This window comes from Dreissena polymorpha, chromosome 5 (assembly GCF_020536995.1).
Source record: "Dreissena polymorpha isolate Duluth1 chromosome 5, UMN_Dpol_1.0, whole genome shotgun sequence".
Lineage (NCBI taxonomy): Eukaryota > Metazoa > Mollusca > Bivalvia > Myida > Dreissenidae > Dreissena > Dreissena polymorpha.
In genome coordinates this window covers 5,207,591-5,234,102 of record NC_068359.1, presented here as the reverse complement: position 1 = coordinate 5,234,102, position 26,512 = coordinate 5,207,591, and the positions used below count along the sequence as shown (strand labels likewise).

At 36.7% G+C, this 26,512-nt stretch overlaps 2 protein-coding genes across 3 annotated transcripts in view; one reads left to right on the top strand and one right to left on the bottom strand.

Annotated features, from left to right (window-relative positions):
- Window positions 1-286: 286 nt before the first annotated feature.
- Window positions 287-6,109, top strand: LOC127832205 (uncharacterized). Of its 2 annotated transcripts, none has more exons than XM_052357504.1 (4): window positions 287-733; window positions 1,518-1,614; window positions 3,996-4,131; window positions 5,932-6,109. In XM_052357504.1, exons 1-4 carry the CDS (start codon window positions 682-684, stop codon window positions 6,031-6,033), a joined length of 387 nt encoding a protein of 128 aa, XP_052213464.1. In that variant the 5' UTR covers window positions 287-681; the 3' UTR covers window positions 6,034-6,109. The 2 variants fall into 2 exon arrangements, with proteins under 2 accessions (XP_052213464.1, XP_052213465.1); XM_052357505.1 differs by lacking the exon at window positions 5,932-6,109 and adding an exon at window positions 4,697-4,858.
- Window positions 6,110-6,470: 361 nt separating this feature from the next.
- The window catches only part of LOC127881746 (germinal-center associated nuclear protein-like), a 40,598-nt gene continuing 20,556 nt past the window's right edge, over window positions 6,471-26,512 (bottom strand). The window contains exons 15-31 of the mRNA XM_052429829.1: window positions 25,677-25,902; window positions 24,713-24,913; window positions 24,156-24,258; window positions 22,775-22,917; window positions 22,330-22,490; window positions 21,095-21,259; window positions 20,419-20,582; window positions 19,593-19,964; window positions 19,126-19,292; window positions 16,905-17,102; window positions 16,220-16,456; window positions 15,180-15,341; window positions 14,156-14,279; window positions 10,419-10,617; window positions 9,746-9,920; window positions 9,546-9,642; window positions 6,471-8,661 (exon numbers count right to left, since the gene is read on the bottom strand). Coding sequence (XP_052285789.1) covers window positions 8,021-8,661; window positions 9,546-9,642; window positions 9,746-9,920; window positions 10,419-10,617; window positions 14,156-14,279; window positions 15,180-15,341; window positions 16,220-16,456; window positions 16,905-17,102; window positions 19,126-19,292; window positions 19,593-19,964; window positions 20,419-20,582; window positions 21,095-21,259; window positions 22,330-22,490; window positions 22,775-22,917; window positions 24,156-24,258; window positions 24,713-24,913; window positions 25,677-25,902 — 3,535 coding nt within the window. The 3' untranslated portion in view covers window positions 6,471-8,020. The remainder of the gene's footprint in view (window positions 8,662-9,545; window positions 9,643-9,745; window positions 9,921-10,418; window positions 10,618-14,155; window positions 14,280-15,179; window positions 15,342-16,219; window positions 16,457-16,904; window positions 17,103-19,125; window positions 19,293-19,592; window positions 19,965-20,418; window positions 20,583-21,094; window positions 21,260-22,329; window positions 22,491-22,774; window positions 22,918-24,155; window positions 24,259-24,712; window positions 24,914-25,676; window positions 25,903-26,512) is intronic.

Here is a 26,512-nt window from a genome sequence, read left to right as displayed (position 1 = left end):
TGCAAATAATATGATTCAGATGCCTTGTAATGACACGTCAATGTTAAACAGAAACAGGTAATTAAGTCCGGTTACAACAAAATAAACATCGATAGCCCTTTAGTAACGCAAATTTGGTAGATAAGATATGTTTCAAGAAATGCCAAGCTAAACTTCTAGTTTTGATACTGGTATTTATTTTATTATTTAGAATAGGTGATTAAATACTCCTATTTATAAACAATTTATACCCTTAAAACGGCGCACTTTCAGTCGATAGCGAGAGACGAAGGAATATACTCAGGCAGAAGTGCAAATGTTTTAGTGTTTCAAAAACAACCGTAGGCTTTCATATATAGTGTGTTTAAAACAAAAACAATCAACGTTCGTTTTATGACGGGACGAAAGTACAAGCTAGGTGTGGCTCTAGCAATGTCTGAATAGCCAGGAAACGTGAAGCGTAAATTTAGCAAAACGAACAATAATTATCTATATGATTAATTCATTGAATACAAATAAAAGCACACGAACATAACATTTTTATTACATATTAGTAACAGCATTGAACAGCGGAACTATCAACGTTTACTTGTTTAATATAAAACGATTTCAACTTGACTAGGACCGGAGGCGGATTAAGAAGGAAACACAGGGATCTACGCTCTAGGAGTTACTGACGGATAGCGTGAAGGGAACGGGACCATGGCCTCAACACAAGCGCCATCGCCGCTCATCTACTTATACACTAATGACAGTCAGTACCGTTTTTTGCTTTGCTTGTTTGTTTTGTTATTAAGACGGACTGACTAGCATATTTGATTGAGGGCAGAACTGCATGCGAGAATCGCGGGTTCTATTCCAAGCCGGCCACATGACATGTGTGAACAATTGTCATACCATAGTTTATACTTCCATTATCAATTTAACTGGAATTTAAGTAGGTCAGTTACTGGCATAGTTAGGTGCACAGTTTAACCGACTAACCATCTTAACCGTTTTAGATTTTTAAAGGAAAATACGCAGATGTTACTTATAAAATGTAAATCATTTAGGACAGAGAGTTTGTACTTTCAGACTGGAAAGATCGTCAACAGAAATGAATTTAAAATGTGTCCGTTAATTTGAATATGTACGCTGTATTAATTGAATTTGTACGCTGCATTAACCTGTATTTCAGTCATGTAACGCCGGTCAGTGCATAGTGTCACCCGGCCCCTTTCATACCAATGGCTGTTCACCTGAGATGACCACCAATTATATATTAAATATATTAAGAACACCGGTGTTCCGCTGCAGTTAAATGTAAAATGCATATAATCATGAATTTACAATAAATACTCATCGGCCTAAATAAAGCTCTGGATTTATAAAATCATTTGATGTTAGTGCCAAAAGTCTGTTCTGTCAATTTCGGCAACCTGTTCATTTTAACAGCATACATTGTCTGGTTAAACGATCGTTTTATCATATATCATCGGGATTTGTGAAATTCAGGCCTACATTATAAGTATGTATATGCTGCTTGTGTCTGTTTTCAGTTCCCGTGTGGCTGCAGGTGACGCTCGGAATAACATCAGTAGTCGCCGCCTTACTGTTGCTAACGTGCCTAACATTATGTTGTATGCGCCTATGTGGGTAAGTCGCGTGTCTCACTATCTGATGTATGCGCCTATGTTGGTAAGTCGCGTGTCACACTATCTGATGTATGCGCCTATTGGGTAAGTCACGTGTTTCACTATCTGATGTATGCGCCTATGTTGGTAAGTCGCGTGTCTCACTATCTGATGTATGCGCCTATTGGGTAAGTCACGTGTTTCACTATCTGATGTATGCGCCTATTGGGTAAGTCGCGTGTCTCACTATCTGATGTATGCGCCTATGTTGGTAAGTCGCGTGTCTCACTATCTGATGTATGCGCCTATGTTGGTAAGTCGCGTGTCTCACTATCTGATGTATGCGCCTATGTTGGTAAGTCGCGTGTCTCACTATCTGATGTATGCGCCTATGTTGGTAAGTCGCGTGTCTCACTATCTGATGTATGCGCCTATTGGGTAAGTCGCGTGTCTCACTATCTGATGTATGCGCCTATGTTGGTAAGTCGCGTGTCTCACTATCTGATGTATGCGCTTATGTTGGTAAGTCGCGTGTCTCACTATCTGATTTATGCGCCTATGTGGGTAAGTCACGTGTTTCACTCTCTGATGTATGTGCCAGTGTGGGTAAGTCACGTTTTCTCACTATCTGATGTATGCGCCTATGTGGGTAAGTCGCGTGTCTCACTATCTGATGTTTGCGCCTGTGTGGGTCAGTCGCGTGTCTCACTATCTGATGTATGCGCCTGTGTGGGTAAGTCGCGTGTCTCACTATCTGATGTATGCGCTTATGTGGGTAAGTCACGTGTCTCACTATCTGATATATGCGCCTATGTGGGTAAGTCACGTGTTTCACTATCTGATGTATGCGCCAGTGTGGGGAAGTCACGTGTTTCACTTTCTGGTGAAATCTTGTTTCTTAGAAAGTCACGTGAATCACTGTCATATGTTAACGTCTTAGCTTGTAAGTCACGCGTGTCCCTTTCTGCTGTATATGTCAACATGGGTAAGTCACGTGTCTTCCTCTCTGCTGAATGCGCCTATATAGACATGTAGCTTTTCCCATTCTCAGTTGTATGCGCCTATGCGTTCATTTAATGTGTCTCACTCTGATGCATGCGGCAATATGTGGGTAAGACACTTGTCTTACTCTCTGCTGATTGCGCCTATGTGGGTAAGTCACGCGTCTTACTCTCTGCTGAATGCGCCTATGTGGGTAAGTCACGCGTCTTACTCTCGCTGAATGCGTCTATGTGGGTAAGTCACGTGTCTTACTCTCTGCTGAATGCGTCTATTTGGGTTAGTCACGTGTCTTACTCTCTGCTGAATGCGCCTATGTGCGCCTATGTGGGTAAGTCACGTGTCTTACTCTCTGCTGAATTCGCCTATGTGGGTAAGTCACGTGTCTTACTCTCTGCTGAATGCGCCTGTGTGGGTAAGTCACGTGTCTTACTCTCTGCTGAATGCGCCTATTGGGTAAGTCACGTGTCTTACTCTCTTTGAAGGCGTCTATGTGGGTAAGTCACGCGTCTTACCCTCTGATGAATGCGCCTATGTGGGTAAGTCACGTGTCTTACTCTCTGCTGAATGCGTCTATGTGGGTAAGTCACGTGTCTTACCCTCTGATGAATGCGCTTATGTGGGTAAGTCGCGTGTCTCACTCTCTGTTGAATGCGCCTATGTGGGTAAGTCACGTGTCTAACTCTCTGCTGAATGCGCCTATGTGGGTAAGTCACGTGTCTTACTCTCTGCTGAATGCGCCTATGTGGATATGTCATGCGTCATACTCTCTTCTGAATGCGCATATGTGGGTAAGTCACGTGTCTTACTATATGCTGTATGCGCCTATGTGATGAAGTCACATGTCGCGCTCTCTGCTGCATGTAGATACACTAGATTTACAAGTGAATGTACGTGTTTTCGCACAAACCGGTCAGAAACAGGCTTTGTATTTAATTTATAATAAATGCCTCAACTTACAGAGGTGGATATAGCTTTTCTTCGTCTGTCCGTCCTTCCGTCGGATTTTTCATTTCATGAACGTATGACTGTTAGATGGATAATACTTTTCAAACAGATTAACCAGTGTGTGATATTGCGCAACTCTATATTTTTGTTACATGTTTTCGCCCCTTCATATACAAAATGACATTATTTAAATTGTGTCACGCGTTTCTAAAACTGTTCTGAATCAATAAGGCTGAAAATTCACAAGTGTGTAAACCATCAGGAGATTTTGCACCCCTGCATGATTTAACAGGGATATTTTGTTATATAACCAGAGTTATGGCACTTAAAAAAATTCCACTGTGTCTTCCGTAACTCAAAAAGTATTGCTGGCAGATAATTGAACCCATGGACATTCTTACTAACGACCCTTAATTAGAATTAATTTTGACGAGGCCTATATTTCTCTGCTGGCAGGTGTTGGACCGGGAACATCCTGGGCGTGGGCGCACTAAGACGACCCCTGGACGAGGCGGACCATATCGGCTGCTGGTGCTGTCGGCCCCCTATACTGTCACATAGGGGGCGCATCGACGACGGCCAAATTTCGTATGTGAGTATCAACCAATCAAATAAAGCGTATTTGATTAGTTTTCAAACATTTAAAAAAAATCGGCCTCTTTGAGAATTAACACGACACAATTTGCAATCATGTATTATGAAAACTACAATGACATCCATTTCCAATGTGATATTGATTAAAAAAATAATCGTACAGATATTGACAAGGTGATAAAACTTGAAAGTAATAATATGCATTTGGATTTAAATAACCAATAGTAGTTGTATTTGATTAACAACCTGGTAGGACTGAATGAAGGACAAAGTTGTAATGTGAAGAGTGACGTTACTTTCCGAATAACATGCTGTTTTCCCTATAGCCTCTCAGAAATATAGCAGGTGATACGTGCACGTAGACACAAAAAATCCGGTAATACAAGGAAGCAGAATATTTCAGTCACTTTTATGATTGAGAACATTTTCGGTATAATGGCTCACATATATAATAATTACGACTTTAAATTAATTACTGGGTCTATTTTAAGAATATACCGATGCAAATGCAATGCAATCAGTTTCGATTCAAATTGTGACTGAAATGTTCCGCTTTGTTTCAGAGACGCTGAGAACGGTCGTCGGACATTGAAGTGTTTCAGCAGCAAGAGTGACATCTATCGCTATTCTATCTACGTTTCTAAAATAAAACAACTGTGTATTCATACTTTGAACGGTCTTTAAAAAGATGATGTCATATAGAAACTATTACTCATAATTCGCGTGCGCATTAATTAATTATATATATATATGAAAATATAAAGAATTAGAACATACTGAGCTATGGTTATTCAGAGTGTAGATTATATGATCAACCGTTGTTCAATAAATACAGTATAGCTGTCAAATGTTTGAACCAAAAAACGACACAAAGCAGCTCGATTAGTTTGATGTTTTCTGAAAACGCTCACCCGTGTAGCAATTAATATAGTTTATAATCTCAAATGACAGAATTATCTTGAACGCAGTTTTCGCAATCGACATTTGAGATAAAATAATATTGTACATTTTGGGTGAATGTGCATTCACAATCCGCATTCTGCAACCTATTGTTTTGTACCGATAGTTAATAAAACTAAATGAACACCTGCAAGCAATATAAAGTAGAACTGTCACAGTCTTAAAGGGGCCTTTTCACGTTTGGGTAAATTGACAAAATTGAAAAAAGTTGTTTCAGATTCGCAAATTTTCGTTTTAGTTATGATATTTGTGAGGAAACAGTAATACTGAACATTTACCATGCTCTAAAATAGCCATTATATGCATCTTTTGACGATTTAAAACCCGAAAATTATAAAGCATTGCAACGCGAAACGAATTAATAATTTGGAGAGTTCTGTTGTTGTCGTTATATTTTGTGAAACTACGAGGATTGCTTATATAGAGTATAAAATACATCTGACATTGTACCCGGAAGGATGGCCGAGTGGTCTAAATGTACGACCTTTTACTCCAGGAGTCAGTGATTCGAGCTCTGCTGAGGGTTACCTTTTTTCATTTTTTAATTTTATTCTTGATTTTTTACTGGAGCTTTTTATATCCAATGTTTACATTTATCAATATAAAGCATTTAATGACAAACTTCAAAACATGCCAAAATCTGTGAAAAGGCCCCTTTAAGAGGGATATATGCAGATATGCTTCACGCACACACACAAAAACGCCAGACAATCATAATCCGGTACGAATCCTTCGATACTTTCTGTGCAAGCTTATACAACCGTATTCATAGCCCTGAGTTAACAGTGCTAGCAACAACAAACGGTGTTCATATACATTATAAATACCATGTTTGCAGACGAATGTTAATGGAAGCAGACGCTCTACGCCTGCCCAGCCCGAGGGCGTCTGGATGCCGCATATGAAACCCGTGCGCAACAACAACACGAGCACACAGTGAATACAACGCCAGGCGGTTTTACCTTAATAATGTTTCATGGTATTCTTACATAGTTTTTTGTATTTCTTCTTGCAGTTAGAACAAAGATTGAAACACATGTGGTTAGCGTGTGGCTATGATATTAATTAGTGAAAACATCATTTTGAATGATAAATAATCATATTATAGCGAAAACTAAACTTTTCTGAAAAAAAAAAGAATTCACTATCAAATATATATTATATATTTGATAGTGAATTTTGTTTTCCAGAAAAGTTTAGTTTTCATTATAATATGATTATTTATCATTGAAAATGATGTTTTTACTAATCATTATCATAGACAGACGCTAAACACCTGTGGATTGAAACTGTTTGTAAATTTGAAGCATGTTAATACCTCAGATATACAGAACTTGATATAATGAAGATTTATCAATACATTTACCAGCGTGAGCATGTGTGACTTTCATTTTGTATAACTTGTTGTAAACCATGTTATATATTTTTAAATGGCAAGAATCCTAATACAGAGCGTCAAACTAGAAAAATAAAAACCAGACATGTACTACTTTATTTCTTTTATGTTTCCAAACTTGGTTCCCTTGCAGCATATTAATAAGTTGTAGACAAACTTATTATCAAGATAAATACTTCATATTTTGCATCAACGTTGGATTAATTGAATTTCAAGGACAATTTAGATCCATCAGATTTTGACTAGTGTTATATGTAAATGTAGTATCACATGATCTGCGCTACAAGCAACATTTGTATAGCTTTACAACAAATTCTGGAAACAGTTAACAATCAAATGTGTAAATGAGTTATATTTGAAACTTAAACTTCTTGGAGCATTTTTTAAAATGAGACCACATATATCATAAATATCATATATTAATGCTTTAGCTTGAAATTTACTGGAGTGTGATTTAAGAACCACGTCAGGGGAGGAAAATGAATTCCTCCCCTTACATGGTTCAGTTACACTCTTCATTTGTAAATAGATCCATACAAATAATTACTACTAGTACAATAAGTTAGACATTTAAAAGGAGGAAATAAGCTGAAAGGAGGTTAAATCACAAACATAAATATATGCATACATAAATCCTACGATTTCAGAAATGCAATGTACATGCATAAGTTATTGCAAAGACAAACAATAACAGCTATAACTTTATATAAAACTGTTAGTGTCCAAAAAAAGATGTGGGCCTGAAATGATCTGGATGTTAATTTATCATTTTTATATTTCCAATAATTTTTTTTTGAGCATGTTCATATTGATTTCTTCTCTATGCTTTGAACATAAACATGTTTACAAAATACTTTCATGCGGTTTTCAATATGCTCACATAAAGATTGCTTCATTCATTTATTTTCATCAATCTTTTGATATATCATTTTGAACATATGAAGCTATAGGGAACATACCACGATCATTACACACAAGATTTACATTGCGATAACAAATACCCTTCCAAAATTACAGTTTCGAGTTACATACAAACGTACAACATGATGTTAACAAACCAAGTTTATCTCATACAAAACAATGGACTTTATATGCAACTCATTTTTCAAAATCCATAACTTTATATACAGTAGCCAACAATCATTGTTTAAATGCCTGCGATCATGGTAACTCTGCTGTTGGTTCAACATTTACACAGTCAACTTCAGTCATTCAATACCTGCAAAGTTTGCTTAAACATCACTCAAATCAACTGTCACAGTGTGGATATCTACATACTGCTGCAGATAGAGCCACAGCCAACTCAAGTAATTTAAATGCAAGTGTTGTTGGCCAAAATATCACCCAAAGTCATTGCAACAGTTTCTGGGGAACCAGTCTTAAACTGTCACAGTTTGTAGCTCTCACCTACTAAATCAGAATATTGACTAAATGAACTATAGCAACTAAAATGTCTGCAACATTTCTATTAATCAACATCTGTCCCAGTTTTCTGGGAAAAAAAGTCTTACAACGTTCAGTTTTAAGGGCACTAGTTTTGTTGGAGAATCTGCTTGAGTTTCTTCTCAAACATGTCGCTGTTCCTCCGTTCTGCCCGCACATTTTCCTGTAGGCTTGCCAAGTCCTCGTGCAAAGTGGGCTCTTTAAGGTACATCATGACAGGGTCGTTGTTGAAAACCTCCGAGAGGCGCTCCTTGCGTTTCTTTCCATACAGGGTAGACAACTCTTTCTCGTCAAAGTCTGACTTCCTCCTCTTTGACGTCTGCAATTCTTTGAATTCAATGTTACTGGTGTCAAAAATGGCCGATAAGTCGTTCTGAGATCGATCGAAGAATCTTGTTGCATTAAACTTGCCCTCATATTGGTTTGCTCCCATGCTAAAATCGTTCCTGTTCATTTGTGAAGAAAAACTTTGTTCACTATCTGACAAGTCATCGTCAATTTTTTCTCCATTGTTGAGCACGCTCTGTAAGTATTTATGGAAATGATCAGATTCCCTGCTTTCTGACTTGATAGAGCTCAACAGGGAATGTGCAGAACTTTTTGTTTCATTTTTCTCTTTGGAAACAAAGTTGTCTACTACAGCTACTTCTATAGGAACTCTCGTGGAGGCCTTTTTCTCTCTTACTTCGTTCACTGCACAGGAGATGGTCTGGTCCAATGATGGGGTACCTAAAATCATTGAATCAATAAAATGTATATTTATGTACTTGATTTTTTTTTATTGATAACACAGTTAATACTTTATTGTAACACTGCACAGCTCATGTTTCTTAAAATGTGTTTTGAATCAGCTATAACAATAAATATTTAATAGTAGCAAAACCATGATTGTCCATACGGTATTCTCTGCACTGGAATATATACATATGACATTTTAGTATGATATTTTGATACATATGAAATTTTTCTCTTTCAAGCAATTGAATTTTTTTTTATGTGAACTGTGAATTCTAATTTGCAAACATCATTACACTCATTCAATACAAACCATGTTCCCTGCTTGGATATATTCTTGTGTGACTCAAGGGATATTTACCAGCAATATAAATGTAGTTGTTTTACACTGACTTTGAAAAATATCCCTGATAGCGATAACACTTAACTGTGGGAACTATTACCAAGCCTTCCTAGGATGTCTGTAAAATACCACTGACAGTGACTTGATGTTTTTACAGGCCATGTCAGTCAAACACTGAAGTCCTAGTGTTTTTGTAGATTAACAGGTTGTAAATAAGATCGAGGTCTTTGTTTTCGTTGACTTTATAGCCGTTATTGTCTTATTCCCTATAGCAAAATATATCTATCTTCCCAAATCAAGTCTTAAGATTCAACTTTCAGATATTTAAAAAAAACAAGATAAGTCTAGAAAATATAGCAGTTAACACAAAGTCATGAAATATCCTTTTTACTGATATGTATATGTTTAAGGAAATTAACACACAAAAATTCACAAGCAAAGGTGATACATGTATTCCCAAAATGGTAATAAAAAGCTCTGAGGTCTCATTGTACCATAGATTTTGATAAACATGTGGGGTTTAGTGTGTTATTACATTTGATCAGATCCTCTGGTTCAGCATGTTTCCACACAGTGGGAGGCATGAAATCATCCAGTGTATCTCTAGCATAGACTACTTTCAACTCTTCTGCCTGAAACACACCACAAAAGTCAGCAGAAAACACGGGATAAATGATATATATATATAAATGAAGGACAACAATATCTCAAGTCAGAAAACCAATGGCCACAGACCTTGACACAGTCAGGGTCCATGTAGTCCAGCGTGTCTAAGCGATAGTCGATGCACATGGCGAGCACGTTGCTCCAGGGGACGTTCAGATATGTGGGTTCACAGCTCCCCTCGCCCACCAGCAGGTAACATGTGTCCTCAAAGTCTGCCTTCACAGTGTGCAGCAGTGATTTCAATCTGACAGCGGGAATGTAGGAATATACAGATACTCTTTATACTGTCTTTACAAGCTTACCATTTGAGAAGTGACTGAATCACACCTTGAATCATCCCAAACAATGGTTAACATAGATGAGCTTATAAATCCATAGGCAGTCTCATGGAGTGTTTAACTTTGCTAACTTGAGCCCTTTAGAGAAAACTACATGTTCAATTGCATATTCTGTTTTACATAGATGTGACTACATAATTTATTACAAAATTTACATAATTATGTCAAAAATAGTTTCTTTACTTACATTGCATGCACAAAGCATTTGAAAGCGTTTATTTCATACCATAAGTTGTTTATATTAATATATAAATACAGAATAACATGTAACAGTTTTCTTCAAAAACTTAAGGAATATGCACATCATTGAAATTATTTTGCTTATTTACCCAATGCAGCCTTTACCATTAATGATTTGATTGTGCCTAATGATTATAATGTTTCACTGAAGTGAAAGCAGTTACCTGGAATAAAGCTTTGTCCTTGCACCACCATACTCCCCTCCAGTTACCATGGCAACATAGGCCCAAACATCTCTCTCAACATCCACACATCTGTCAGAGTCAGGATCCAGGGGACTGAACTCTGGTAAGGCAAGGGAGTGAAGCAGCCTGTACACATACTCCAGGTGATCTCCCTTGTTCCAGTGTGCAGCTGGAAGACCTGTACAGAAAACATATGCGCCTCGCTCTGTGAAAAATGGGTTTAATGCATATGCGTCAAACAGGTGTCCCAAATTAGCATGTACAGTCTGCACAGGCTAATCAGGGATGACTATCTGCTTTTACTTTTTTCGTTTAAAGGAAATCTCTGCATAGCAAAAATCTAGTTTAGGCGGAAAAATGTCGCCCTTAATAAGCCTGTGTAGAATGCGCAGGCTAACCTGGGACAATACCCACATGCATTAAACCCTGCTTTCACAGAGTGAGGCTCAAATGTAGCTTCATTTTTAGATTGAAATGCTGCCTCTTTTTTTGCAAAAGATAATTTTTCTTTCTTTATCTGATAGCACATTTTCTGGGAATCTTGGAAATACACCAATTAACATTTTCATGATGCTATAATTCTGCAGCAGCATTGTATTCAGGATGTACAAAGGTGCTTTCATAGTAGCGCAATGACTCATCACTTTCAACAGGTTTTGGTGGTGGATCAAAACAAGAGGGCCTGAGAGGCCCAAAGTCGCTCATCTAAGATACAAAGGACCTGACATGGTCTGGGCAGCCCAAGTTGTGATTAGAATAAATGTTCTGACCAAGTTTCATTGAAGAGTGAACTATAAATGTAACTTAGAGTGCTTAACAAGGTTTTACTATAACTTCCCCGCCTCTTGTAGGCAATGTTTTTCCACAGACCGGAACCATTTTCAAACTCATCCAAAATATTATTAAAACAAATGTTTTGACCAAGTTTCAAGAAGATTGGACAATAAATGTGACATTTAGAGTTTTTACAAGTTTTTACTGTAGCCATATAAGGATAAATGCCCCGCCCAATGGCGACCATGATTTTTAAGCAACTGGAACCATTTCTGAAGGAGGAAAGCACACAAAAATTGTTCTTGTCAGTGTTATGGCTTTTGTTGCAAAGCCAAACATATTGTATAGTAGGTAAGTTAGTTAAGGTATGAAGTTTTTAAGTATTTTCCTCATTTGCAAAAGACTCTCCCCTTGATTTTGAGTGGATACCTTTTTAAAGTTGCTAACAGTTACCTTACCCTTTAGATTGACCCGATGTGCCCCATATATGCCAACAATGTATATCTTCTTGCATCAGAATACACCAGAAGAATGATTTGGGATGTCATTTAACAAATATGTCATTTACATGCAGACAAAAGTAATGGACTAACCACAAAAATTTACTTTCACCTTCTCCAAATTTTTCATTAAGTAGTTTGCACATTTTGCACTTAATCTGAATTTAAATTTACAGTTGAATATTTAGCACATTTAAAATGAATAAAGGTTAGAATAACTTATAAAACAAGAGATGTGTTTGTCAGGAACACAATGCCCCCTACTGCGCCGCTTTGATACATGTTTTTTTACCTTGAAGGATGACCTTGACCTTGACCTTTCACCACTCAAAATGTGCAGCTCTATGAGATACACAAGCATGCCAAATATCAAGTTGCTACGTGAAGGGACATAGAAGTTATGAGCATTTTTCGAAACCTAAACGCGAAACCAAAACGCAAAGTGTGACAGAAAGACAGACGGACAGACGGTCCGATCACATATGCCAGAGGGCATAAAAATGTAAATAAGACGTTATAATTCCACAAGGTCAAATGTCCCCGAAATTGTAATGCAATGCCCTTATTTTGACCTTCTAAATAAATATTGCATGTATGAATTTAGCCATTTCATAAGTGAAAACCATAATTAAGAACAATTTATGCAAGAAAAAATTGCCACTTATGATTGTGTATATAATTAGAACAAATAAGATATTAAAATCTTTTTAGGTCTGGCATTTTTTGTTTGAAACTGCAAATTTTTAAAATGCGGTTCCAGATGTCCCGAGTATTTTAGCCAATTTTGCTAACACTGCATGAATTGTGTTTCTTTCTTGTTCACATCATTGACAAAAACAATTATTTATGATCTACTAACATTTACCTTCACCACCCACACTCCATATGCAATGCCTCGCTACATCTGGACATAAAGCATTTCTTAGCATAGTTTCATCACAATAGAGTACTTTGTTGTAATAAGTAACTATGACACTTTCAAACTAGACTTACCAAACTTTCACTAAAGGGGCATTTTGATAAGGGGAAAAAATGTGCATGTGCGAACAAAATCCCTCTACCCACTCCTGAGAACTAACTTAAAGAAAAAACTTTTTCCTGCCTATTTTGTATATATGCAACTTTCCAAACATAAAAAGGCCTTTAATTTTATCAAATTTCAACTAGGGCAACCAATTTCGGCCTATAAGTCATTTCAATATAAGGGCATTAACGTCTAAATGAAACCTCTAAAAAAACTCTACAAAACTCTCCTACGAAAAAAACATAAATCTGCCCATATAGTGTTTAATGACAAGTGTAAAATGGCCCCTAATTTTGCCAAGTTGCAAACTAGAGTTACCAAACTTGGCCTATTTGGTCATATTATCATGGAGTATACATGTTTTAAGTTTAAATAAATTCCTGAGAAACTAGCTCGCCCAAAAACCTGTACCCAGCTATGACAATGTCGCTGGGGCAAGTAGAATAGCTTGCCTTTTCTTCGAAAAGTCAAGCTAACAAGAGCTGTCACCATAGGATGACTTATGTCCCCTATAAACGCTTGATAGAAGTTATGAGCTTTTTTCGAAACCTAAACGCAGATTTCGAAACCTAAACGCGGACCCCAAGTTCAAGGTCAAGGTCACAGGGGTCAAAATTTGTGTGCGTATGGAAAGGCCTTGTCCATATACACATGCATACCAAATATGAAGGTTATATCTCAAGGGACATAGAAGTTATGAGCATTTTTCAAAACTTAAACGCAGATTTCAAAACCTAACCGCTGACCCTAACTTCAAGGTCAAGGTCACAGGGGTCAAATTTTGTGTGTGTATGGAAAGGCCTTGTCCATATACACATGCATACCAAATATGAAGGTTATATCTCAAGGGACATAGAAGTTATGAGCATTTTTCGAAACCTAAACGCAGATTTCGAAACCTTAACGCGGACCCTAAGTTCAAGGTCAAGATCACAGGGGTAAAAATGTGTGTGTGTATGGAAAGGCCTTGTCCATATACACATGCATACCAAATATGAAGGTTATATCTCAAGGGACATAGAAGTTATGAGCATTTTTCGAAACCTAAACGCAGATTTCGAAACCTAAACGCGGACCCTAAGTTCAAGGTCAAGGTCACAGGGGTAATTTTTTGTGTGCGTATGGAAAGGCCTTGTCCATATACACATGCATACCAAATATGAAGGTTATATCTCAAGGGACATAGAAGTCATGAGAATTTTTCGAAACCTAAAGGCAAAGTGTGACGGAAAGACAGACAGACGGACAGATGGACAGACAGACAGACGGACAGTCTGATCACTATATGCCCCCTTTTCTTCGAAAGGGGGCATAAAAATTGTTACCCTTGCAAGCATTAAAAAACTTGAGAATACCTGGGGTTGTAAACAATACATGAGTTTGTCTCTCAAAATGAATAGAACATTCTGGAACCACACCTGATTCAGCAGCTGACGTGAACTCCATGACTGGCCAGCAGACGACATACAGGTCGTCATGGGTAACCACCTCACCAAGATGGCCGACAATGCTGTTGTACAGCTCCAGCAAAGTGTTTGGATCCTATTAAGTGAAAAGTTGCATTTAAGTGCAAAATGTTCTAAATACACAAATCAAGTACTCAAAGTACTGCGCAAATGGTTTTAGCCTTAGTTTATATATGTGAAAAATGTCCAGAAATGTACAAACCAAACAAGTATTTATACTCAACTGACACCATTCATCCATATGTGAATACTCTATTACAGCATTAAGTTAATAAAATACCAGTAGGTTAATTCATGAAACAGCAAACTGGTATATAAGCTTCTTCCTCACATAAAAAACAACTTGACAAAAACTTGAAAATATACCTTTTAAAGACACAAGATGATGGATCTTTTTAAATCAAATGGGTTCACTTTTGTGTCTATTGTCTTATCATACAACTTGAAAAATAAAAATATTCATAAATCAGCTTACATGTTTGTCTAAACAAAAAAGACACAAAAGCAAACCTAGATCAAATATGAGGTCCATGGGAAAATGGTAATTATTTCATGTGCAGAATAACCCAGTTCAGTCAGGGTGTACGCTGTCTGCTACAAAGTCACTTAACCCTTACAATGCGGGAACCAAATTTTTAAGGCCTTTGCAAACAGTTTGGATCCAGATGAGACGCCACAGAATGTGGCATCTCATCAGGATCCAAACTGTTTGCTATTCTGATAGTATTCTTTGAAAAAAATCGAAGAAAATGCAAATTTTATAAATTCAGCAGACGACATTTTAGCAGACGACAAATTTCCCAGCATGCAAAGGGTTAAGATTATGTGGCTTCATTAGCACACCGGGTAGCCTCTGCAAATGGGCAAGCTAGTCTTGAGATTTGCTCGCAGCATATGGCATAAGACCTATTCTCTCAGTACGACTGTTAAAACATCTTCAAGAGAGAGAAAAACAAAACAAAGCTATTATATTGACCTGATCTAGATATCCCAATTCTCTGCGTTTTCTGAGGTTATACTGCACAGGCTTGTAGTAAAATCGGAGGAGTGCAGACTCAACAAAGTCTCTGAGATACCTAACCTCTAGGACAGGGACTGGATTGCAGTTCTCCGCACACCATTGAAGGCTTTCGCATAGCTATAAAGGAATTCAACAGGGTGTAACAACGCATAGTGAACATCAATCAATATGCCAGATGTCTTTTGTAACATCATGATCATGTAGGTCACAATCCCAGCCATAAAATGACCATGGCTAAAAAATGTCTCCAGTAAATTTACCTTATTATCTCAGGACCTCAGTTATTTAGGATATTTTTAGAAGTACCAAATTATGCCATGACCTCAGTAATTTAGGATATTTTTAGAAGTTTAACCAAGATGTCTGAAGATGAAGTTAAAAAAAAAATTGCCATTTTTGCTGATTAGTACCAATTGTCTTATGTTTTGAATGCACAATCAGCCCTGTTGTGTTAGGTAGTGTCTCCACGTATAAATCGTTATTCAGTAAGATGCTGTAACAATTTGCTATTATTAAACACTAAAACATATCCCATGTATAGGTCATCTCAATCCCTGATTCACAAGCTGTAATTGGTCAATTTTCATGCAGGTTGTGCTAAATTAATAATGCTCAAGAAGAATAACGTTGGCAATTGATCATCAATACATATACATCAGAGTTTCAGAAACATAATGAAATTTATTAAATTGAAAGGAAAGCAGTCAAGCGCAAGGTGAGTCATTCCCAGAAGAAATCTTTCAAGATAATCATTATGGAAATTACAATTTTCTTTGGTAATACCATTGTCTGTAGATGTGTCAATGCCTGTTTACCTGATACCAGTAAATGACTATTTCCAAAATGTGTTCTCATCCCCTAGTAGAACCAAACTACATGATTTTAAAATGCTAAGTGTGTCCACCTGGTTAACAGTCTGAATACTGATATCTTCACTCAGGACAAGTCACTTGTACCACATAAATATACAAGTGAATTGTTTAATCAAAATTTACCTTTTCTGATACTTGTGGGTCAACAACATCAATCCCATCTGGTAAACTGGAGTTCAACTTCAGCCTGATTATTTCCACAGCTGGGTGGTCATCAAGATCAAGCCATTTTTGTATAGATTTGTTACAGGTATTATGATTGGTGGACATTGGCAAGAAGATGACCAATGGCATGCAGTCTTGTTGAGGTTTGACCTTCAGTATTGATTGAAGTCTCTCAGATTGTTGTGCCCAGTAAGTCTGCAATATGATAAGAATGATAAGAAAACAAACTACAATAATTGTTACATGTATTTTGTTTCAGAAAACGGAGATTTTCAGTTTTAGCTAAATAGCGCAACACTTAATACAATCTCTGACAGTGTTGAGTAATGTCAAGGTCTATAGAAAGTGAAAGTAAGACTAAATACACTGAGTCAAGTTATTACAATGTTCCTTAATATCTCTACTTGTCACACTGTGAAAAGGTGTAACACGAGTTACTTTCTTCATAAGAAAAACTAATATATGATATGTGAACTTTGGTAAAATTAGCAGCATTGTGTGGTACTTATTTTTACTTGACTTGACTCACACACTAGATGTAATGTTATGAGTAGTGAATTGAATGATTATATGGAGTTTTCGAAAGGAGCACCTTAAATCGTGCCAAAAATTGTTTTCCTTTACAGTCACCATATATAATTACCTTTGGATCAGCATTCTCCCTTAAAGCAGGGAGCACCAATATCATGGCACTTGTTCCCAGCAAGAGGCCATCTTCCTCTGCTGCAAGGATGTCCTCAGTTTCAAGGGAACCAAACACACTGCGGACACAGACTGCCAGGCTCACAGGGGCCTTGCCCGTCTCTGCTACATTTCTCCGGTACAGACTCAGCACAGAACCCTGGACATTTGTGTATATATTTATGTATATTGTTAAATTTACTGTTTTATTAAATCTGCCAAACAGTACAAAAAGTGACTGTTTTAAGCACGATTATTAGTTAAATTATGCAAAATTTGACAAATTAACCAAAGTTGATTATTTCTAACTTCTGTAGGATAGCACATTTAAATGACAGTTATGCTCTCATCCCTGTTTTTTGGTAACAACAAATTCTCTGAAATTCACACTCACTAAGGACTTGAAAAGTTTGGATATGAAATCAAACTAATGATGAGAAAATAACATGGTACAATAATTCAGACCTACATTGGCTCAATTGTGAAAACCTTTGCTTATGATTTGATTGATAATTAAAACAAGAAACCATCAGAGACGGGTGATGCTCCCCAAAGTTTTTTTTGTCACAATACATGTATTGCACTATATATTCAGATAAAAGGAAACGTCTTGAGGGGCATAACTTTGGACAAAATAATACGATGGATGGTTTAGCAACTTCAAAATTTCAAAGGGCCATAACTCGCTTAATAAATCATCTAACCAGAACCTACAAATAACATGCGCATCTCCTCAAGGTAGTTAAGCTTCCCATAATGCTTCATTGAATTCCAGTCAGTAGTTGGGGGGGGGGGGGGGGGGGGACAAGAATTGCACTATATGTACAGTTGGGCCATAACTCTGTGAAAAATCATCCGACCAGAACCGGCTGATAATATGCACATCTCCTCTTGGTAGTGAAGCTTTCCATAAAGTTTAATTGATTTCCGGTCATTAATTGCTGAGAAATAGCCCGAACAAAAATTGTGCTCAGACGCATGGACACACATACGCACGGCCAGACTAAGCGGCGACTATATGCTCCCCCCAAAAATTTTATGGGGGAGCATACAAATAAATATCATTAATTTTCATTGAACACATTAAACAACTTAACATTTAAGCCCCTTTTGAAGTATTAGATTGTCATGCTAATAATTATGACAATAATAATAAGTTTTGCTATTCTAAGTGTAATTATTAAATACACATAGCTTTTATTCCCTCTCATTTCTGGAGATGCAGGTCACATATGTACAAATCATCCTGTATTCTAAGTGTAATTATTAAATACACATAGCTTTTATTCCCTCTCATTTCTGGAGATGCAGGTCACATATGTACAAATCATCCAACACATAGACCACATATACTCTAATGTAGGCCACTCTAATATTAAACATGGAAAGCCAATGATATAAACAAGTTATTATGCAGACATTAACCAGCAGAGCATTTAATCGTACATTGTAATATTTAAGGCCCATTTTATTGTAGCCAAACACTGGTATATAATAAATATTCACTTACAAATAGTTGTGATAGTAGCTTTGTTAATTATTAATAGCTTACTTATATCAATCAAAATTTCAGCACATTAAATAATTATTATTTACTATTATTATTATTATTTAATTATTATAATTAAAAAATGCTTTTTTGGGGATTCATTTTTATGTACCGGTTAATTACTTTTTATTACCATATGTATTTCAAACCATTAAATACTAGTACCATGCTTTTTGTAATTATTACGGTAATATATTATTAAATATAGATGAAGTAGCTCACTGTGATAGAAACACTATCTATGCATGAACATTGCAATTAAAGTTATTTTACTTAACTTGGTTTACTAGAATTCTACTATCTTCAACAGACTGCATCCATGATTGTAGGAAATCAATAACTGTGAATCTTGCTGATATTAAATATTCTAAAAAAGTTACAGTCACTAAATTTATAAAGTGCTATAACCTTTTTTTTATAAATAATTTGAATTCATTACAGCCTCTTAATGGAGTAATTGTATATGTAGGTAGAAAAATGCTAGTTATTGTTAGTATACTTATAAACACATTGCATTTAACAACGAATGTATCATTAAATGATGATGTTTTAAGGTGTACCTTTTAACATTTTGTGCTCATGCTTTCCCCTTATGTTAGTATCAAAGGTGGCACACAAGCAAAGGGAGACAAACCTTTACAGAATGCTGGTCACTGGGTGGTGTCCCTTTGCTGCATTTACTTATAATCCATTTACATAGATGCTTGCTAGCTATGTTGTCTAGGGTGCTCCCTGCATTTGGATCTATATCTGGCAGACAGAGCAACAGCTTCCAGAAGACCTTTGATACCCCCTTGGTAGCTGGCAAGCATAGAATAACAATGTAATTTATGAATATTTTACTATACCTGCCTTTACTTGATAATGCGAGATTTATAAACGTTTGAATAAAGAACAGGTGAATATAAACCATAGGACAAACTGAAATCACTGACCCCATAGGTATTGAGTAAATTGCACTACCTAGTCATAGACCAATAACAATCATAAGTCAACTGATCTCTACAATTGCAAGAAGAGAAGAAAACAGACATCTTGAGAGCAAATAAATACAATAGTATTAGTACCATCGTCTTTCAAAAACATTTCAGCCCCTCCTACCAGATGTATATTTGTATTTCCTCAGAAGCTGTTTCCCAACAACTCCAACCAGATCTAGTGGCAGCCATGCCGTATGCTGCAGCAGTCTCTGGTACAGCGTGTGAACCAAAACCTGCGAGTCAGCATTTCGTCGATTTCTGTTGATCTCAACTGCCGAGCGGACAGTGAGCTTAGCCCTCTTGTTAACATAGAACTGACCATTGGTCACTCTTGTATCGTCCACCGTAACAAGGCTTCGCACTTGCTCAGAATAGTCTTCCATGTTTGGTGCAGATGGAAACCCTTCCATTGCCCGCTTCAGTTTTGTGACGGCTTTATACTCCTTTTTCCATATCTGCCAGAACTTTCCTGCTCTGCTCAGCTTAATTATCTCTGGATTTATATAATTTTAAACAAATCAAGAAAAAAGATTTTTTCAGGTAATTGTACATTTTACAACCTATGACAAGCATTAAAATTCATTCTGTTTGCCATTACCTACTGACCCAACACTACTTGGGGTTAAGGGTGGGGTTACATTAAAGCTTTTCATCATTGCATTATCTGTCGTTTGGGCTTATCAATTATCATGTTGACACCTGCTGTAAGAAATTCACTAACACAGTTCTGTAGTATTTAGAGTCTTAGATCATACCAACCTAAGCATTTGTTTAAATTTGACCTACAAGCCTGTCTATTATCATTATACCCTCAATGGACAATAGTTTGACCTACAAGCCTGTCTATTACCATTATACCCTCAATGGACAATTGACCTACAAGTCTGTCTATTACCATTATACCCTCAATGGACAATTGCTTTAACATTTGCTCAAGGTTGGCCTACCTTCAAACTCTGCCAATTGTTTGAGGCGCTGGCGTACGTCTGTTTCAAACACATCCTCGGACATCTCTCTCATCAGGTCGATGACAACTTCCCCAACGACTGTTTCAGTGATAGTGGCAGTCACACGCTCCACACACTCTCGCTTTAACTGGGCCTTCACCTCTCTGTGGGAGTAAAAATACGTTAACTCTTTTGAAGGCCTTTGCAAACAGTTTGGATCCAGATGAGACGCCACAAAACGTGGCATCTTCATCAGGATCCAAACTGTTTGCTATTCTGATAGTATTCTTTGAAAAAAATCGAAGAAAATGCTTATTTTAAAAATTCAGCAGACGACATTTTAGCAGACGACAAATTTCCCAGCATGCAAAGGGTTAAAAACAATGAAAATTGAAAAGAAAAGGTAAGAATTGCAGAATGTATTTATCTGCTCTAAAAAGAACAATAGCATAAGAGATATTTTGCAAAATAGGTTTATGAAGATGGAAACACCAACAAAGAAACAACAGTTTTCATGTAAGAAACCCACATATTTCATTCCAATACAACACTGCAAATCAACAAACACCAATTACTTTCTAAAACAACTAATAAGATTTAGATATTTCTTGCTTTATCCAATATTTAAATGTCTTCAAAGAAATAATGCCGACAAAACCACAGTCCACCAACTTACACCATCTCATCACTTGCAGTGCTCTGTATCTCCTGACACAGGACATCATACAGGAGATCGTCTGTCAGCAGTACGGCCACTCGCTGTTTCCGTTCTTCGTTTTCTTGACGCAGAATTTCTTGATGTTCATACTGGGCCTCACTCATAACTTCCTCACATAAACTCCTTCAAGATGAAATAAACAGAAGCCCTGAGTTTTGTCAGTAGCAATCAAAGTTCACAGTAAGATCTGGGAAACAACATGCCTTAACAAGTAAAACATACACACATACAAAACACACTGAAAATGTAAAACACCTTTTATTATTTAAATATTTAGCATGCTACCAGAAATAAATGTACTTTTTTTTTTCAAGATTTAGGAAATAATTGCAAACTACATCTAAAGACAAGTGTTAATGAGATTGCACAAAAGCCATAGACACTGCATACCCTCCTGGATTTTATGTTGTATGTTAAATTATAAACCAGGGTTGGGCCAAGTTAGAACCCAAGGACATCATTTATAAAACTTGATAGAAGAAGTTATAATATGCTACATAACAAAATACCAAACATATGGGCCTTGAGTATTAAGAGAAAAGTATGTTTACAGAATTACACTATAGTAATATGCTGGAAACAAGTACCCATGGGGTGGGCTTTTTCTTTACCCCAGGGACATTTCAATAAACTTAGTAGTGGGCCAATAGGCGATGTAACAAACTTAATATAAAACTCCTAACCCTTGCTGTTGCTGAGATTCCTGAAGTTTTCATTTTTTTAATCTATTTCAAGGACTGGTGACATACATATGCACCTGAATTAAACCATTCGAGAAACTTTTTAAGAGTCACCAATAAGTATTCCTGTAAAGTTTAATTACAATTAGAAAGAGCTTCGTAGGGAAAAGTCGTTTGAAGCTTAAGTTAATGCACAAAGGACATCACAGTATTCTAAAAGCTCTGCATAAAAACCATGTGCTCAGTTGCTCAGTTGAGCAAACTACATGCTAATTAACCTGTGTATGTTTACAAAAATCAGACAAAGTTACCTCTTCTTTTGAGAAACAAGGCAGCTTGTTTTAAGGTCACTTGCCAATTAAAAAGCACAAGTAATGATGTGCCTTTAATATCACACTTTTGGTCAAAATGTCAAAGTTGTTTTCTATAATTGCCAAAAAAAAATCAAAGCAAGGAAGGTTTACTATTATTAATAGAAGGGCATTTACCAAAACACAAAGAAACCATGCTTACTGCACTTCCTCTTGCACAACTGCATTCTTGACGAGGCCATCCCAGATATCATCAACATACTCCAGTTTCCTGGAGACCTCCCCCACAATGTCCTCGGATATTCCCTTGACGAGCTCATCTATAACCTCCCAGAACAGCATCTTGGCGCAGTCTTTAATGAACTGGAGGCATGAAAACACACACGCTGAATGTAAATGCTATTGATTGATTTTCTTACAAAAACTATTATGTGTTGTCCCTCAAAATATAAATACAGGCATACGCATATGTCTTACAAAACTTAAAGATTTTTGTTATAACAATTTACAACAATGTTCAGGAATATAAATGCTTGTCATTCATTCTACCAATTTATGCACTTTTACTATCAGATTCTATACAAATTTCACATTTTTGGTTTGATTTCCAAAATAGCCGAACATAAAATTCAGGAATAAGTTCAAACCTCTGGTGGGACGCGTTTCAGCAGAGATAATGGCGGTTCAGGGGTCAGGTCAACAGGAGTCGCAGCCCTCTCTACTGGCTGACCTTGAGGTTCCTGCTTGACCTTCACCTCCTGTTGCCTAGCACCAGCAAGTGGGTCAACTCCTTATACAAAGCCAAGAAGTCATATAATAATTAATAAATGCTTTTAATTAATTGAAGCCTATGGAAAAGAAGTCAGAGGACAGCGTGCTCGACTATTCAAGTGCTTGACATTATAACGTAAGCCATCATGGGGAAATTGGTTATATTCAATAATGTATTAGACGATCTTTCAAAAATTAAAAAAAAAAATTGGGGGGGGGGGGGGGTATGGGGGTGAGAGGGGGGGGGGTATGGGGGTGAGAGGGGGGTATAATGTGGGGTGGGGTAATTTATTAGCTGATGTTTAAAAAAAAATGGGGGGGGGTATGGGGGGGGGAGTTGGGGGGTGAGAGGGGGGTATAATGTGGGGTGTGGTAATTTATTAGATGTTTAAGAAAAAAAATGGGGGGGGGGGGGTAGGGGGTGAGGGGGGTATGATGTGGGATGGGGTAATTAATTAGATGTTTAAAAAAAAAAATTGGGGGGGGGGGGGGGGTTGAAGGGGGGAAGGAATTCTGGGTAGGGGCGTGGGGTATTGTTTGGGTGGAATCCATTGTGGTATTCAGGTAAGTGTTGTTTTGTCAAAGTAATAATAAAATGTGATCATAAATAAAGAAGTTATGGCAATTTAAGCAAAATTTTCAATTATCTAAGTGTAAAAGGGGCCATAATTATGTCAAAATGCTTGATACAGTGGTCTGCTCTTGTTTATAGGTTGGGGTCATGTTGGTAAACAAGTATGCAAAATATGAAAGCAATATGTCAAGGGACAATGAAAATAAATGGGGTAGTACGAAAACTTTAACATTTGCTGCATATTCTAAGTGGAAAAGGGGCCATAATTATGACAAAATGCTTGATAGAGTTGTCTGCTCTTGTTTATAGGTTGGGGTCATGTTGGTAAACAAGTATGCAAAATATGAAAGCAATATGTCAAGTGACAATGAAAATAATTGGGGTAGCACTAAAACTGTAACATTTGCACGCAGACGCTAACGCCGACGCCGGGGTGAGTAGGATAGCTCCACTATATATATTTTATATATAATAGTCGAGCTAATAAATGAGCTCATTTATTTTTTAGAAAATGAGATTATTTTATGTTTATCTTAAGTATTGGTATTATGTTTGTATGCATTATTGTACAGTTATACATGCCAGGTAGAAGATAACTATTGACAAGTAAAAACAGAAAACAACAATAAATAATAATAACTCTACATTTTATTAGACTCTATATCCCTCGCCTGATTCCATACCTTTTGAAGGCAGTTCAACAATGCTGTGGAAAACTCCGTTGACATCAAAACAAGACGATGGCTCCATCAATCTGGTGTCGGAAAATGTCCCACCATTCATAAACTGACATTAAACATAAAATATCCATCAATTAGGAACATCATTTTGGTATATATATCAATGGGTGAAACAATAAGCTAAGCAGTCATACAAAATTTAATGAACTGTGAATATTTAAATGAAATGATAACAAAAATCCTCAACTTTAAATTATGATCCATTTTTATATATATACAAACGTTTTTTAACAAAACCGACGAGAAAAGAACCAGGCTTTGACAGTATTGCAAACTATACACCAGTTTTCCAGTGGTTAGACTCTTATCAATTAAAGATGTAGCAATACCTTCATACTTCTCTTTATATGTTCATGTGTAATATTTTACCATAATCATTTACACTTTATTCATGGGGATGGAAAGACAGACACACAGTCAGACATATGGAGAACAAATCCATGGTGAAACAACCAGTAAGGACTTATAGGCTTAATTGACGTATAGTTGGTTACACCCACCTCGCCAACAGTAACCAACAACTTGGACTCGATGATGTTTATGGAACGCCTTGGAGACCATGCAGTCTCCGGCTCGATGTAATCTGCCCGATCCAGCATTACCTCAGACTCAGATACCCGGAAACCGTAGTGCTGGCAAAACTGTGACACCTCTTGCTCATCTTCAAACCCCAGCATACGCACCAAGTCCTTGAATGGCACCTTGTTAAAGAGCACATAAAACGTAAAGATGAAGGCTAAACACCTGGTTAAGATTTTACTTTAAAAGTTGTTCACTTCATTGAAATTCTTATAATTTTTATAATTTTATGGGTTTGTATGAAGAGTCTTTAGTCCAATGTGATAATTTTGCAGTCATTTATTGATTGCCCTGATAAAACATTGGGATTTGTGTTAGGACACACACAAAAGATTTTACTTTTAAAGTTGTTCACTTCATTGAAATTCTTATAATTTTTATATTTTACGGGTTTGTATGAAGAGTCTTTAGTCCAATGTGATAATTTTGCAGTCATTTATTGATTGCCCTGATAAAACATTGGGATTTGTGTTAGGACACACACAAAAGTGACAGTTTTGATTCTAACTTTAAAAAATACAAGTTAATGTTTCATCATAAGATTTAACTTGAAGTTTGCTAGCGCTACTCTGAAATATTTATTGTTTACATTAATATTTTGAACATGTGAGGTCACATGTTATACTCCCTAGCTATAAATAGAACACAATAAATGAACAATATTTAATTGAACCAATTTGAACGTATATAGAATTTCAGTCCTCACATTGGTAGGGTCAGTTTACCTATAGGAAAAAAAACATAACTAATTGTTTTATGAGAACGGAATCTTTGATTGGTTTAGTATAGACTGTTAAAATTTGGTTATTCACAATTATGAATAAATTTCATAAATGAATCAAAGGACTGGCTGCAGTCTGGTCTGTGGGTCCTACAGACTAATACCTGGGCTGACTTGGACCCCATGCTGAATCCCTTCATCATCAGCGTCAGCGCCCTGTTCCGCATCTGTGTAAAGTACCGATGCATGATGCAGGCATTGCCGAATGAGGCCTCTTTGACCAGTCGAAAGAAACGAATGTAGTTGTTGTTGTTGAGGGCAAAGTAGGCCTGCAGTGCAAACTTGATGGGCTCAGAGCTACGGATACTTGGGCGCAGTTGCTGAACTTCTCTGTGGAACAAATGGAGAAAAGTTATAGGTATATTTATATTATTTTGGAAAAAAACAATTAAAAACAATTCCTGTGTTAATGTTTATTATTTATTTGTTTGATATTTATATTGACACAATAGCCAAAGTATGTATGATATGTAAATAACCAGGCAAACCTTGATAAAAATACTCTGTATTATTACATAACTATTAATGTGTCAATACCAAAGATGTCCATTTACAGCGGATATACCCTTCATTACTCTTTTAAGTTTTCTGACAGTTAACTTTTTTTCTTTTTTTGTGAGTCAAATGTTGAATACAAACTGAAAATATACCTATTATATTAATGTTCCGATACTGCTATGCATGTCACTTGCAGAACAGTAAAGATGACAAATAGCCAATGCTTGTAAATAATACTCTGGTTGGCAGGGCTTTTTTTTCCTGTTTTTGTGGAGCAGCCTTGCCCCCCTCCCCCATTTTGTGAAAAAATGAGTCACAAACTGTTCAGAATTGTGAAAAAATGAGTCGCGAACTGTTCACAATTGTGAAAAAGTGTTGCAAACTTTCTAAAATTGTGAAAATTTGAGCAGCGAATTTCCCAAATTTGTGAAAAACGGCCATT